Source organism: Hesperophylax consimilis, chromosome 17 (assembly GCF_061612785.1).
Source record: "Hesperophylax consimilis isolate HC1 chromosome 17, BYU_Hcon_1.0, whole genome shotgun sequence".
In the NCBI taxonomy this organism is placed as follows: Eukaryota; Metazoa; Arthropoda; class Insecta; order Trichoptera; family Limnephilidae; genus Hesperophylax; species Hesperophylax consimilis.
The window spans coordinates 1,465,943-1,479,287 of record NC_142852.1 but is presented as its reverse complement, the minus strand read 5'-3'; the positions used below and the strand labels follow the sequence as shown (position 1 = coordinate 1,479,287).

General features: G+C 34.9%; 2 protein-coding genes across 2 annotated transcripts in view; one reads left to right on the top strand and one right to left on the bottom strand.

The window, feature by feature from the left end:
- LOC149415737 (uncharacterized) overlaps positions 1 to 13,345 on the top strand; it is a 176,178-nt gene that overhangs the window by 61,070 nt on the left and 101,763 nt on the right. The gene's annotated exons all lie outside the window — the stretch shown is intronic.
- The window catches only part of LOC149415738 (uncharacterized), an 87,032-nt gene that overhangs the window by 35,538 nt on the left and 38,149 nt on the right, over positions 1 to 13,345 (bottom strand). The window contains exons 4-6 of the mRNA XM_089642194.1: positions 8,608 to 8,775; positions 4,539 to 4,718; positions 3,697 to 3,826 (exon numbers count right to left, since the gene is read on the bottom strand). Of these exons, the coding sequence (XP_089498320.1) occupies positions 3,697 to 3,826; positions 4,539 to 4,718; positions 8,608 to 8,775 (478 nt within the window). The remainder of the gene's footprint in view (positions 1 to 3,696; positions 3,827 to 4,538; positions 4,719 to 8,607; positions 8,776 to 13,345) is intronic.

Here is a 13,345-nt window from a genome sequence, read left to right as displayed (position 1 = left end):
TTCTGATAAACGTATTACTAAAATCTCAAATGTTTACAAGTGAATACCTCGGGAAGTTAATATTTCATCGTCTCGAACAATAAAATCTGGTAAGGTACTGTTCTAATTAATCTTAAATATATTACATCCGTGGGTATCGGTGAAAAAAAAAATTATAGTAATGAATTCGACTTAATTAATTTATTATTGGAGTTGTGTACAAAGTGTAAATAACGTATATTTAGTTGCAAGAAACAACATCATAGTGTAACAAATTATCATAAGCAATAATTATTGCCGCCTGAAATATCGATACAAATTGAAAATATCTTCCGAGTAAAAATAAATGCCGCCGACGGGAATTGAACCCGTACCTTCTGTTGTCTGTTCAGATGCTCTGGACCACTGAGCTATAACCCGCCAAATAATTCAACATGTACTAGTACTTCAATCAACAATTACTGCTATTATATTTTTTCACCTGTACAACCAACTTTATTTTTGTAGGAAATGCTTTGTTGTTGTTAAATTTCCCGCTAGATGGCGTCGAGACATATTATATCTACATTTGTTGGTGAAAATATTTTGACTCGTCAAATATAATTACATTTTAATGATAAATTAATGTTTATAAGAGAAGATTACTCGGGAGATATTTTCAATTTAGATGGTTAGTTCAGGCGACTAATTATTACTTATAATAATTTGTTATCCTTTGTGCTATGCATAAAAAACCTTGTCTTATAAACATTAGTTCATCATTAAAAAATAATAAACTCATGGGGATTTCACACTATTTAAACGAAAAATCCAATATAAGCAATATTCCCATATGATGAAATTGAACTAACTCTAAGGGCGGCTTGCACCATAAGTTAAATTTGATTTAAATATAATTTTAAACACATTATTTGATTTAAGTCGACTTGGCGTCTTGCACCACAAAATTTAATTCGTTAAATGCGTTTAAAGAACTGTCAAAGTTAAATACCCAAAAGCGGCTGTTTAACTGAGTTAAACGTGTTTAGCCCTACTCGTAAAGCAGTACTGTCAAAAATATTTAGGTTATCTCTTCGATTTCTGATTGTGTTTAAAATCTATCTCATTTTAATTTGTATTCACAATGAACATTTGGGATTTGTATTCTGACGATCATGAAGAAATTATGTTATTGAAATTATAAATAACTTAAATAAATTATAATATAGTCAGAAAAGTAAACAAGAGAACAAATTTATTTGAAACACTCAGTGCCAAGAAGTTTCAAAGAATATTTCGTCTCAGTAAAGAAATGACATCATTATTAGTGCAAGAAATTGAACCTCAGTTAAAATTCAACACCAATAAAACATCAGCGAGGTGCTCGTCACTTGGAGCTAACACTCCTTATCGAGGAGTACTTTGCAAGGTTGTAAACTTCTAATCATACCTACAGCATTCTTATAATACTTCAAAACAATATAATATGTAAAAGAAATAAAAAAAAAAAACAAAATTACTCGGATAATTGTTTTATTTTTAATTCCAACAACAGAAGCTCTTTTTGTATTATTTCATCATTATGTCTATTTGCTTTAACTTTTTCTTCATAAAATAAATGAACACACTACTAAACCACACACACAATCACAAAATATTTTGACACTTCAAGTAAAATGAAACATCGTAGCTGTTTTATTTACGCGTAAATGGCGGTAAACACGCGGTAACTGTTTTACCGACGCGTTAAACGCGTTTAACTAAAATTGCCACCGAACTGCGTGGTGCAGGACGCAACTAAACGCATTTAAGTTAAATGTATTTAGGGTCTTAAATACGTTTAGTTAAATACAATTTAAGATAAAATTTGCGATAGTTGGTGCAAGTCGCCCTTAACCTCTCTCCTTTGGAAGTCCGTCGGGAAAGAAATGACCTCATTTGCTTCTTCAAAATTATAAATGGTATTATTGATTCACCTACTCTACTGCAACTCATTCCCTTCAATATCCCCTCGCAAAGACTCAGAAATAATGAACTGCTCTTCCTCAACCATCATTCGACAAATTATGGATATTATTCACCATTGTCCAGAATGTGTAGACTGGTCAACTCAAGTCAAAACCTTAACTTTTTTGGGATAAGTCTGAATGATTTTTGCCAGTCGCTAAACAAGTGACGGAATATTATAAGTGTCCTGTGGTCCTGACCCACGGCGCACAGTGGGCTGAAAATCGCCTTTCATAGACATAGAGACTTGAATTTTCAATGGTATTTTTTTGGCTAGAAATGGATTCTGCTGATCATTACTATGCTATAAAATGTCGTACGAAGCAATTGTGTGTACAAATGAAGGAGTTATAATTTTTTTAAGAAAAATTTGTACGGCGCTGACATTAAAAATGAGGCTATCTCTGGAATCATAAGGTTGGCCGTTCTATCCTTACACACAGATAATACTACTATTTATTTGTATTTTTTTGACATACTTCATATTGTGGCGCAAGGTGCGATTTTTTTTTTTTAAATCCTAAAGATGAAAAAAAATCTTTTTTTTGTTGATGATTCATTTTAATGCTTAAATGCTTTACATATGAGTACGCTTTGTCTAGTTTACAATATTTTATTTACACTGCAAGCCAAAACACTGTGCACAGTGGGCTGAAAATCGCCTTTCATAGACATAGAGACTTGAATTTTCAAGTGTATTTTTTTTGGCTAGAAATGGATTCTGCTGATCATTAATATGCTATAAAATTTTGTATGAAGCAATTGCGTGTACAAATGAAGGAGTCATCATTTTTTTAAGAAAAATTTGTATGGAACTGACATTACAAATGAGGCTATCTCTGGAATCATAAGGTTGACCATTATATCCTTAGACACAAATATACTACTATTTATTTGTATTTTTTTGACATACTTTGTATTGTGGCGAAACTTGTGATTTTTTTTTTAAAAATCCTCAAAGTTGAAAAAAAACCTTTTTTATGTTGAAGATTCATTTTAATGCTCAAATGCTTTACATATGAGTATGCTTTGTCTAGTTTACAATATTTTATTTACCCTGCAAGCCTAAAAGCATTTAAGCATTAAAATGAATCATCAACATTAAAAAGGGTTTTTTTCAACTTTGAGGATTTTTTAAAAAAAAATCGCACCTTGCGCCACAATATGAAGTATGTCAAAAAAATACAAATAAATAGTAGTATTATCTGTGTGTAAGGATAGAACGGCCAACCTTATGATTCCAGAGATAGCCTCATTTTTAATGTCAGCGCCGTACAATTTTTTCTTAAAAAAATTATAACTCCTTCATTTGTACACGCAATTGATTCGTACGACATTTTATAGTATAGTAATGATCAGCAGAATCCATTTCTAGCCAAAAAAAATACCCTTGAAAATTCAAGTCTCTATGTCTATGAAAGGCGATTTTCAGCCCACTGTGCGGCGTATTCTTGACTTGATTCGACTTGTCGCTTTATTTTCTTATATTATATCTGCCTTATGTCTTTGCTTTCATGTACCTTTGTCTACTCCTGTATTTTTCATTTTACTTTATTCGTGTCATTATTTTGTAATTTGGACGATGTCCGTTTACAAATAAATAAATTCCCGTCACTTCTTGTCGGATCAATTCATTTACGGTTCGGCAGCTTGCCGAGAGTGAATCTGTTTTGTCTAGGGTGATTATTTTGTCTTTTGTTGTTGGTTAGTTGAGGATATTGTTTGACTTGCCTCGGGGTCCCTCGAGTGAGGCCACCTGTGGGGTCTCGCTAAGTGTCACAGTGAGGGTGGTGATGCTGGAGTCCACAGGAAAACGAAACGTCCTGGGATCCTCCACCCCGTTGAAGATGAGGAGCGTTTGCTAGAAATAAAATAAAAAAATAAAACAATTTTTTTTAATTCAGGTGTACATGATACTTCGTCGCTTAGGAGGACCTGATGAAAATAACTTCCCTCGCGACTAATGGCATCTTTGGGCATGCTGTGTAAAGAATATTTTTAAGACGATAATGAAGAAGAAATTCTGGGAAGGAAACATCGAGACAAGAGTAAGGCTCTCGGCTAGCAAGCCGGAGGTCGCGGGTTCAAATCGCCATTCAGAATTGAATTTTTGCTTGAAATGGCTTTGGCCGTGTTTGATGACCAGATCTGAATAGCCAGGTACTTCGCCACCTTCCTCCTCCCCATCTCCTTCCTTTCTCCATTATCTTCAGCTTCACAACATACCCCAATTGGGGATGCCATAGTCTCTGGCTCCAGACGGTCGGGAGTAGTTGGGACTCTTGGTCGGTTTACCATATTTTTTAAATGTACTAAGGATGGGTAGTAATCTCTCCAACTTTTGTAGACTAAATAGTGTTATTACAATGCGACTCGCCTGTATACTGTAAGATTCATTTACTAACTAATCAAAGAAAATGAGACGGTCACGCTGCTACCTCGCTCCTCGCATTTTGTTTTGTTCCCCTTTCCCTGATTGGCTGGTCTACAAATTTGAATATCTATGGTCTATCTGATTAATCCATCATGAGAGAAGATTTTTTTTTCACAAAACCTCAACACTATAATTTTACCTGTTCGTCGAACACGAGTTCTTCCTCGTCCGAGCTGTCGTAGTACACTGATAGGGCGCGCAGTTCGCGCTGGTTGGGACGTGCTTGCGTGCTCGACGTGCCCGTCAGCGAGAGTGCTGCACCTCCTGACGCCAGGGCTGCGCTGGCAGACCAAGCCGAGGGACTGGACACTGTGTACAGCTGCAATTGAAACACAGATTGATTAATTAACAAAAATATTTTAGAGCACCACGAGATCTACACGACGACGCACGAACAACTTTTATAACCATTTCCGTTGCGGAGTTATGACTGATTATTTAGTCACTTGGCGCCACAACCCTTGAGCCATGAGATATATTTAAATATTTTGTGACAACAAAAGCGTTTCATCGCTAAGGTTGGCGGTACCTTGGTCTCTGTAAGAGAGCCTTTTTAAAAACATTTTCAATCAATGAGAATATCTGTATTATACAGGATGTAATCCATTGTAAAGTAGGTACAAAATACACAATTGTTAAATTGTGATTACAAGTATAATGAGAAAATATTAAGAAATAATTTTAAAAAAGACTAAAAAAAAAACTAAATATGAAGCAATATTAGTAAAACGTAAGAGTAACATAAAGTAAAAAAAGAAATTACAACAACACTACATATAACAGCTTCGTAACCTTCACTGGCTCAAGTGCCCTGAAAGAATCCAGTACAAATTGTGCTGGATGGTGTTTAAATCCATCAATGAAATGGCCCCACCCTACATCTCTGAACTATGCGTCCCGGAAAACACTGGTCTGAGGCAGTCAACTCTTAGATCAGCAACATCATCAGCTGTAGGCAGACTGATGGAACCTAAGCGCAAGACAAATACTAAGTTTGGTGATCGCGCTTTCGGAGTATCTGGGCCGAAGGCTTGGAATAAACTCCCTCCGGAACTAAGATCCATAACAAGTCAAACAGAATTCAGGTCTAAACTAAAAACTTACCTTTTTAAGCTGAATTTTAATTTTTAATTTTAATCATTCCTAAGAGAAAGTCCAGTTATATTCAATTTTCCAATTATGTCCTAAATCCTGTATCTAAATTTCGCTAATAAACAATTAGAAAATGTTAATTAAGTGTTAATCTCAAGTGACCTACCAGGTAAGTATTGTACTGTATATTATCTCCATAAATAGTTAAGTAATAACATAGATCACTTTAGAAATGTATTATAAGTTTGTACAGCGCCCTTCAGGTGTTTTTGCATAAAAACGGCGCTATACAAGTCATCCAATTATTATTATTATTAAGACAAAACATTAAAACTAATTTACCAACGCTACTCTAATTTGTAGGATTCGACAAAGTGTTGGTATAGATTATGCTTAATTCTATATATGGAGTCAATAAATAAATCAATAGCACCCCCATACTTGTTGCCCAGATCATCCTATTGGTCAGTGAGTGTGTCTGATAGTTGGTCGTGTATGTATTGCAGAAGAATGTTATATTTTGTCTTGTATTCCTAGTCGGCACATGCTGTTTAATAGTGGCAAGGATGGCAGGACTATCAATTATTCACTCTGTGTAACACAACCAGGTCTGAAATAATTCTCCTGTCAGACAGTGTTATTAAATGCTGTTGCTTGATGGTCTAAATGTCTCAAATCAGTTTTCTTTAGTCGGTATAGATCATATTACACTTCTGGGCATTCTCCGTTCAGTGGATGGCTTGAAACCACTGTAGAGAACATTAACAGATTCTCTTAATGAATGGGGTGCCAATATTTAATTGCAAACAATGTTAGTACACTTGTATATCGACGTCGTTTGTCTACTCAGCTGTGCTTCGCTTGCTGACTTGGTACAATAGCATTAAGTGTGGGTCGTTGATACAAGAAAAACTGTATTTTAAAGTGCCTAGAAATATACGTATAGATGCATTTTAATGAGTAGATTTTTATATATATATTCTTCATTAGTTTTGAATATACTTGTGTTATCTGGTCTCCTTTTTATGCTGTCCACATTCGACGCATTGAATCTGTTCAACATCGGTTCTTAAGAGGGATTGCTAGGAGGCTAGGTTTAGAAAAAGGCAAATACTCATATGATGAAATTGAACTAACTCTAAACCTCTCTCCTTTGGAAGTCCGTCGGGAAAGAAATGACCTCATTTGTTTCTTCAAAATTATAACTGGTATTATTGATTCACCTACTCTGCTGCAACTCATTACCTTCAATATCCCCTCGCACAGACTCAGAAATAATGAACTGCTCTTCCTCAACCATCATTCGACAAATTATGGATATTATTCACCATTGTCCAGAATGTGTAGACTGGTCGACTCAAGTCAAAACCTTAACTTTTTTGGGATAAGTCTGAATGATTTTTACCAGTCGCTAAACAAGTGACGGAATATTATAAGTGTCCCGTGGTAATATTGTCCTGACCCACGGCGTAGTCTTGACTTGATTCGACTTGTCACTTTATTTTCTATCTGCCTTATGTCTTTGCTTTCATGTACCTTTGTCTACTCCTGTATTTTTCATTTTACTGTATTCGTGTTATTATTTTGTAATTTGGACGATGTCCGTTAATAAATAAATAAATAAATTAGTCTTTTAACGTCCGGCTTTGGAATTTGGGCTCCTTCAATTTTGTCCAGTTTTTCTCGATTCTTAGCGGTTTTTGTCCACCCAAAATTAGCAGTTATCATTAGCTTGTTAGCCTTATTTTATTTTCCGTTTCTGTTTGCTTATTGTGTGTTTTTATTTGCAACTGTCAGGACAGCATTCAGTCTACGTCCATCCTTCGTCTGCCAGTTATATGCCTCGTAATCATACATCGGGGTTGGTATCAGCATTCAATTGTGGACTGGCTTCGCTTCGTTGTACAGTTAAGATGTTTTTATTTGCAAGAGTCAGGACAGCAAGTAAGTTCGTCAATCCAGGACACACTGACCCGCAGATTCCTATCCACCCCTAATACCATTTTCCTTCCCAGAACTTGTGGACTGCTAGCTTCACTTTTTTCCTGAACTTCCTGTCCTTAAAAAAGACCCCCGCACACCATCCCCAAAGTTATAGATATAGGCCCCGAGGCAACAGGGATATTATTTTTCTCCTTTTTTGGAGTTATTCCAAAAAAAACTTGAGGACAAATATCAAAACATCGAAACACGTTGTTTTTAATGAGTTTGTGTATTTAGGAAGTATGTTCTAGAGAGATGGGAAGGCTGACAGAGATATTGAAACAAGGGAAATGTAGGTAACTCCATTCATGGAGGACTGAACGCAGTTGGCGCTAACTAAACATTGTCCAAAGAAGCCAAGCTAGCAGTCCACAATGGAGTGCTGGCACCTACCCTGATGTATGGAACTGGCAGGGAAAGGATGAAAGTAGACTGAATGCTGTAGAAATGAGATCCTTTAGTCGTATGTGTGGTAAAACCGTGTCTTAGAAATGTGAAGATTCGCAAAAAATGCAAAGTTTGATGTATGCGTAATTAGAAGACATGGCAAGATCAAGTGAACCAGATATTTGAGTCGGGCCATGCCAAGAGTCAGAATAACAGAAGAGTATCAATTCAATTCAATTTGTTTGTTCCTTTAAAAACATTAGCATTAATTCGTTTTTAAGTACATTTGTAAAATGGTATTACATAATAAATAAGTGGTGCATCAACTATACCAGCTTTAATAGAGCTTCAGCTTAGCCTTCAGCTAAATATGTCGATATCCGAATTGATTCGGTTCAACAGCAAGATTGTTCTCCCCACCGGCATGACCATTGGCAAATTAGTCCCGCAGGCCGGGAGATAAAACAGTCTATGCTGTCGGTGATGGAGATAACCATCATGAACATAGACGCTAATATACTCCTTGATAGTCGGATTTTGAAACCATCCACGAATCAGTTTGAAGAAGTGTGATACTTCTCTTCTGACCCGTAGATGGTTCACACCGAGCATTTCCAAGAGGAAGTCACTAGGATAGAGACAAGGGTAGTAGCCATACTTCCTCAGGTAGAGGAATCTCAGAAATTTCTTCATTATGAACGAGGCTAGGACCAAGCGCGGAAATGGCGTGATGGTTAGTTAGTTACCTTTATCCTCTTGGTAAGCAGCTGCTTGATAAGTCTTGGCGAGGGGCCCGGCTGGGACAGGGGCTCCGCCCTAGCAGCCCCTTCAAACAGGAACACCGCACTGTCGTATGGTAGCAGGTGTACCGCCTTGTTGAGGGCCACTCCGGGATTGCCAGCTGTAGAGGTGTACTGCAATGTTAACACAATGAAGTCAATCAGTCACTTGTTAATGTTGGAAGAAATCGAGGACGCCCTACGAAGACAACTTGGCACGATCAAGTTAATCAAATACTTGATCGTGTCAAGAGTCAGTGGTTTTTTGTAGCAACATATTTATTTTGTTATATTGGAGATTTTATTCGATTATTGTAACGTTTCGAAATGAGATGTTTAAATACGTACTTCACAGCTTGATTGTTGGTGAAATTTTACAAAAAAACACACTTTTCTACACGGTGTCTGGAAACTGCTAGTGTATATGAATCACACGAAGATTATAATTTTTTTTTGTGATCTTTTTTTAAAACTTTTTTCTCCAAAATCTGCTGGAACTACAGATTTTTTTAAAAATTGTCCTAAAAATTCTAACTTCAGACGCGATATAATCGATAGCAAAAAAGCTCAAATCAAAAAACTTAGTTAGAAAGAGAAAAAACGATTATAATCGAGAGAAAATTGTGAAAATTATATGATTCGTTTAAGATAAAGGAAGAATCTCTTGACATAGGTACCTATAACATTTAAATGTGTTTTTATATGTTATAGGTTTGCCAAGAGATTCGTCTAAAATAAAGCAAGAATCTCTTGACATACCTATAACATATAAATGTGTTTTTATATTTTATAGGTATGTCAAGAGATTCGTATAAAATTAAGCAAAAATGTCTTGACATACCTATAACATATAAATGTGATTTTAATAATTTTTGGAGCATACTGCGATTTTTCTATTTTATACATAATTATCGTTTCTGCTTTAACAAATGTATGGATATTTTCTTAAAAAATAACAATTTTCCTGTCTGACATTTTTTCCATCATCAAAGATAGATCCCGCAATGTTTGGGCAGAGTATTGGCACATTGCTAGTTAATCCAAGGGAGCGTGATATGCCTCAATACAAAGGACTATCCCATCAAAACTTTGCTTTCTACAATTCCACAAATTCTTAAAAAAAAATATTTTCTCACTTATTCGAATGAGGATTCATTCCTTCTCACCTTTATAAAATTGACATGCTTGAATCCTCAGGTTGTCTCTCTCTAATCAAATATCCTCTTCTATAAAGCTTTATCTAAAATTGCCTCCCCTCAAATTTTCCATATAATTTTGAAATTTGCCCGTGCAAACAATATCATATTTAATATTTTTAATATAAAATTATTTGTTTGTTTGTGCGCTTAGTTCTTTTAAACCACGTGACGGATTGTGATAGGGTTTTCGCTATTATTTAGAGAATTTCTTTCGGAAGGTTTATGTATATAAAACATGCATAATATATTTATAGAAAGTAGAGAAAAGTCGATGTTTTGTAATAAAGTCGTAAAAAAATATTTTTGGCGCTTACATTGCTAACGCTGGCTAAACCTTATGAGATACATCAAAATAATGTACTACGGAATTGTATATATTAAAAAGGTCTACAGAAAAGTCCTTAATGGTATATGTCTATCTCCTAAGGAAAACCCCTAGCGACGCCGGGTACACATCAGCTAGTTAAGGCGAAGCTTAATGCTAAATCACTATTTTGATTAATCTTTATAACGAATTGGTGTACATTATGAATATCAAAAAATATTCTTTTGATAAATTGAAGGTTTTCCTATCGTTTCACTTGAGTAGAATACAAATAAAAAAATAAATTACTCAATAAAAAAAATAAATGCAAACTACTAAAATAGTATATTAAAGTATAAGTGGAAAAACAGGTCTTTAAAACACGCGTGATTTTTCGAGCACGACGACGTCGAAATAAAGCAAGTGTTTTAAATCCACGAATACTTTACGCTATTTTTTTATTGGTACACTTTGAAAACATAAATATTGATATTATTATTAAAAATTTGGAAATAAGAACTATTAATGAATTCGTCATGTAACATCACAATATCTTGTTGTCATGGAAATGAAAAACACAAACATTAATTTGCAATGTTTTATTTGACGTTTAAAATATTCCTGTCAGATTTATAGTTAAAAGTTGACATTTTAGGACGGGTTGTTTCGGAGAATCTGAATAATTCATCAAATTTCAACGTTCATTTTCAAGTTCTGTGAAAGATTTTTTCAAGTTCTGTTTTTATGTCAGTTTTGTCAAGCAACTAGCCTACAATGTTATAAAAACAGAACTTGAATAAGTCTTTCACAGAACTTGAAAATGAACGTTGAAATTTGATGAATTGTTCGAATTCTCCGAAACAACCCGTCCTTAGACTTCACATTTTGTTGATTTGTTGATGTTGCCATGGTAACTTTAAAAAACGCGCGTTCCATAAAGTGCGATTTAAACACGCTAGAGCGTACTTTAAATGAGTAAAAAAGGGCACCAATATAAAAAAAAATTACAATAGTATGAATAGTAATGTATGAACGCGTAAAGGAAACAACTTTAAAAAAATACAGTATTATAGCTAAAATTATCTGTGACAGTTTCACTTGATTAACTTTTTTGCTTTCTTATAAAATTATTTATAAAATAAATAAAAACCTGTTTTATGCTTGAAATCGAACGTTTCTAGACACGATTTTAATGCCTGTTACCTACGATATAAGGTATACCAAGAATATACACATTTTTGGCTTGTAGCTTTTTCTTAATATGTAAATCCACTTTCCCTCTCTTCGTAATTTGAAATGATGACGATTTATTCGATCAATTACCAGCCCCCGTGTAATAAAACGATATATTATGCTAATGAATTTAGCAATATTTGAAATGCATTTAGAAATTGCGTTTTTTGCTTCAACACAAGCACATTTGAGTGCCAGCTTTTTTTATAGTTTGATTAGCGATTGTAATTGACATTTGTTGATAGAGTGGCATCTGAATCTACCGTACGTATTTCATATGTTATTATACAACATAATTTCATCTTTTCTAAATAGTATAAAATAAAGTTGCTATCCGCGTCTGTTTGTGCGCTTAGTTCTTCTAAACTACGCAACGGATTTTGATAAGGTTTTCACTATCATTTAGAGAATTTCTTCCGGAAGATTTACATATATAAAACATGCATATTATATTTATATAAAGCAGATAAAAGTCAATTTTTGTAATCAAGTAGTAAAAAAAATGTTTTCGGGCGTTTACATTATTGCTAACTCTGGCTAAACCTTATGAGATACATCAAAATAATGTACTACGGAATTGTATATATTAAAAAGGCCTACAGAAAAGTCCTTTATGGTATATGTCTATCTCTTAAGGATAAACCCTAGCAATGCCGGGTACTAGTCAGCCAGTCTTAATAGTATGTTTTTTCTCTCAAAACTGGAAAAGCAGTCTACCGATATCGCTGAAAATTTCAATTTCTGTTCTTATTGGTGTCATGAATGTTTAGAGATTAGTTTGAATGGTAGAAGAAGCCGGGGACACCCGAAAAAACATATTAACAGTAGTACCTAGTGTGAATTACTCGGTATTTGCCAATCTTTCACTCTCCCATCTTTAAATCTTCCCAGTTCTGCAAATTATCTATGAATCTTTGAATTCTGTTAGTGACGACCTTCGTGGCCGAGTAGCACTCCGGAGGTCGTGGATTTTAATCCCAGCGTGCGCAAGTAAATAATAATAATAATAATTGGATGACTTGTATAGCACCGTTTTTGTGCAAAATCACCTCAAGGGCGCTGTACAAACTTATAATACATTTCTACAGTGATCTATGTTATTACTTAACTATTTATGGAGAAAATATACAGTAAAATACTTACCTGGTAGGTCACTTGAGATTAACACTTAATTAACATTAACTAATTGTTTATTAGCGAAATTCAGATAAAGTATTTAGGACATAATTGGAAAATTGGATATAACTGGACTTTCTCTCAGGAATGGTATATTTAATTTAAAGGTATGACAGCTTAAAAAGGTAAGTTTTTAGTTTAGACCTGAATTCTGTTGGACTTGTTATGGATCTTAGTTCCGGAGGGAGTTTATTCCAAGCCTTCGGCCCAGATACTCTGAAAGCGCGATCACCAAACTTAGTATTTGGCTTGCGCTTAGGTTCCATCAGTCTGCCTACAGCTGATGATGTTGCTGATCTAAGAGTTGACTGCCTCAGACCAGTGTTTTCCGGGACGTATAGTTCAGAGATGTAGGGTGGGGCCATTTCATTGATGGATTTAAACACCATCCAGCACAGTTTGTACTGGATTCTTTCAGGGCACTTGAGCCAGTGAAGGTTACGAAGGTGTTCTATATGGTTATGAGCCGTGCTGCTGCAATAAACACTGATTGAAGTTTGTCAATTTGATATTTTGGAAGGCTGGCATAAACGCCGTTGCAGTAATCGAGACGTGAGACTACGTAAGAGTTGATAAGTAGTTTTGTTGCTTCTGTAGGAAGGTTTCTTCGGACAGACTTGAGTTGTCTTAGGTGAAAAAAACCGGTGCTTACAGTCCTATTTATTTGACTTTTGATTAAATTTGATTTAATTGCATTATTCCAAAGTTATTCATTTAAAATTATATGCAGTATATTTGCTTGCACGTTCTAGAGGGGAAAATGCTCTCAGTAACACCCTGGTGTAAGAGCTCC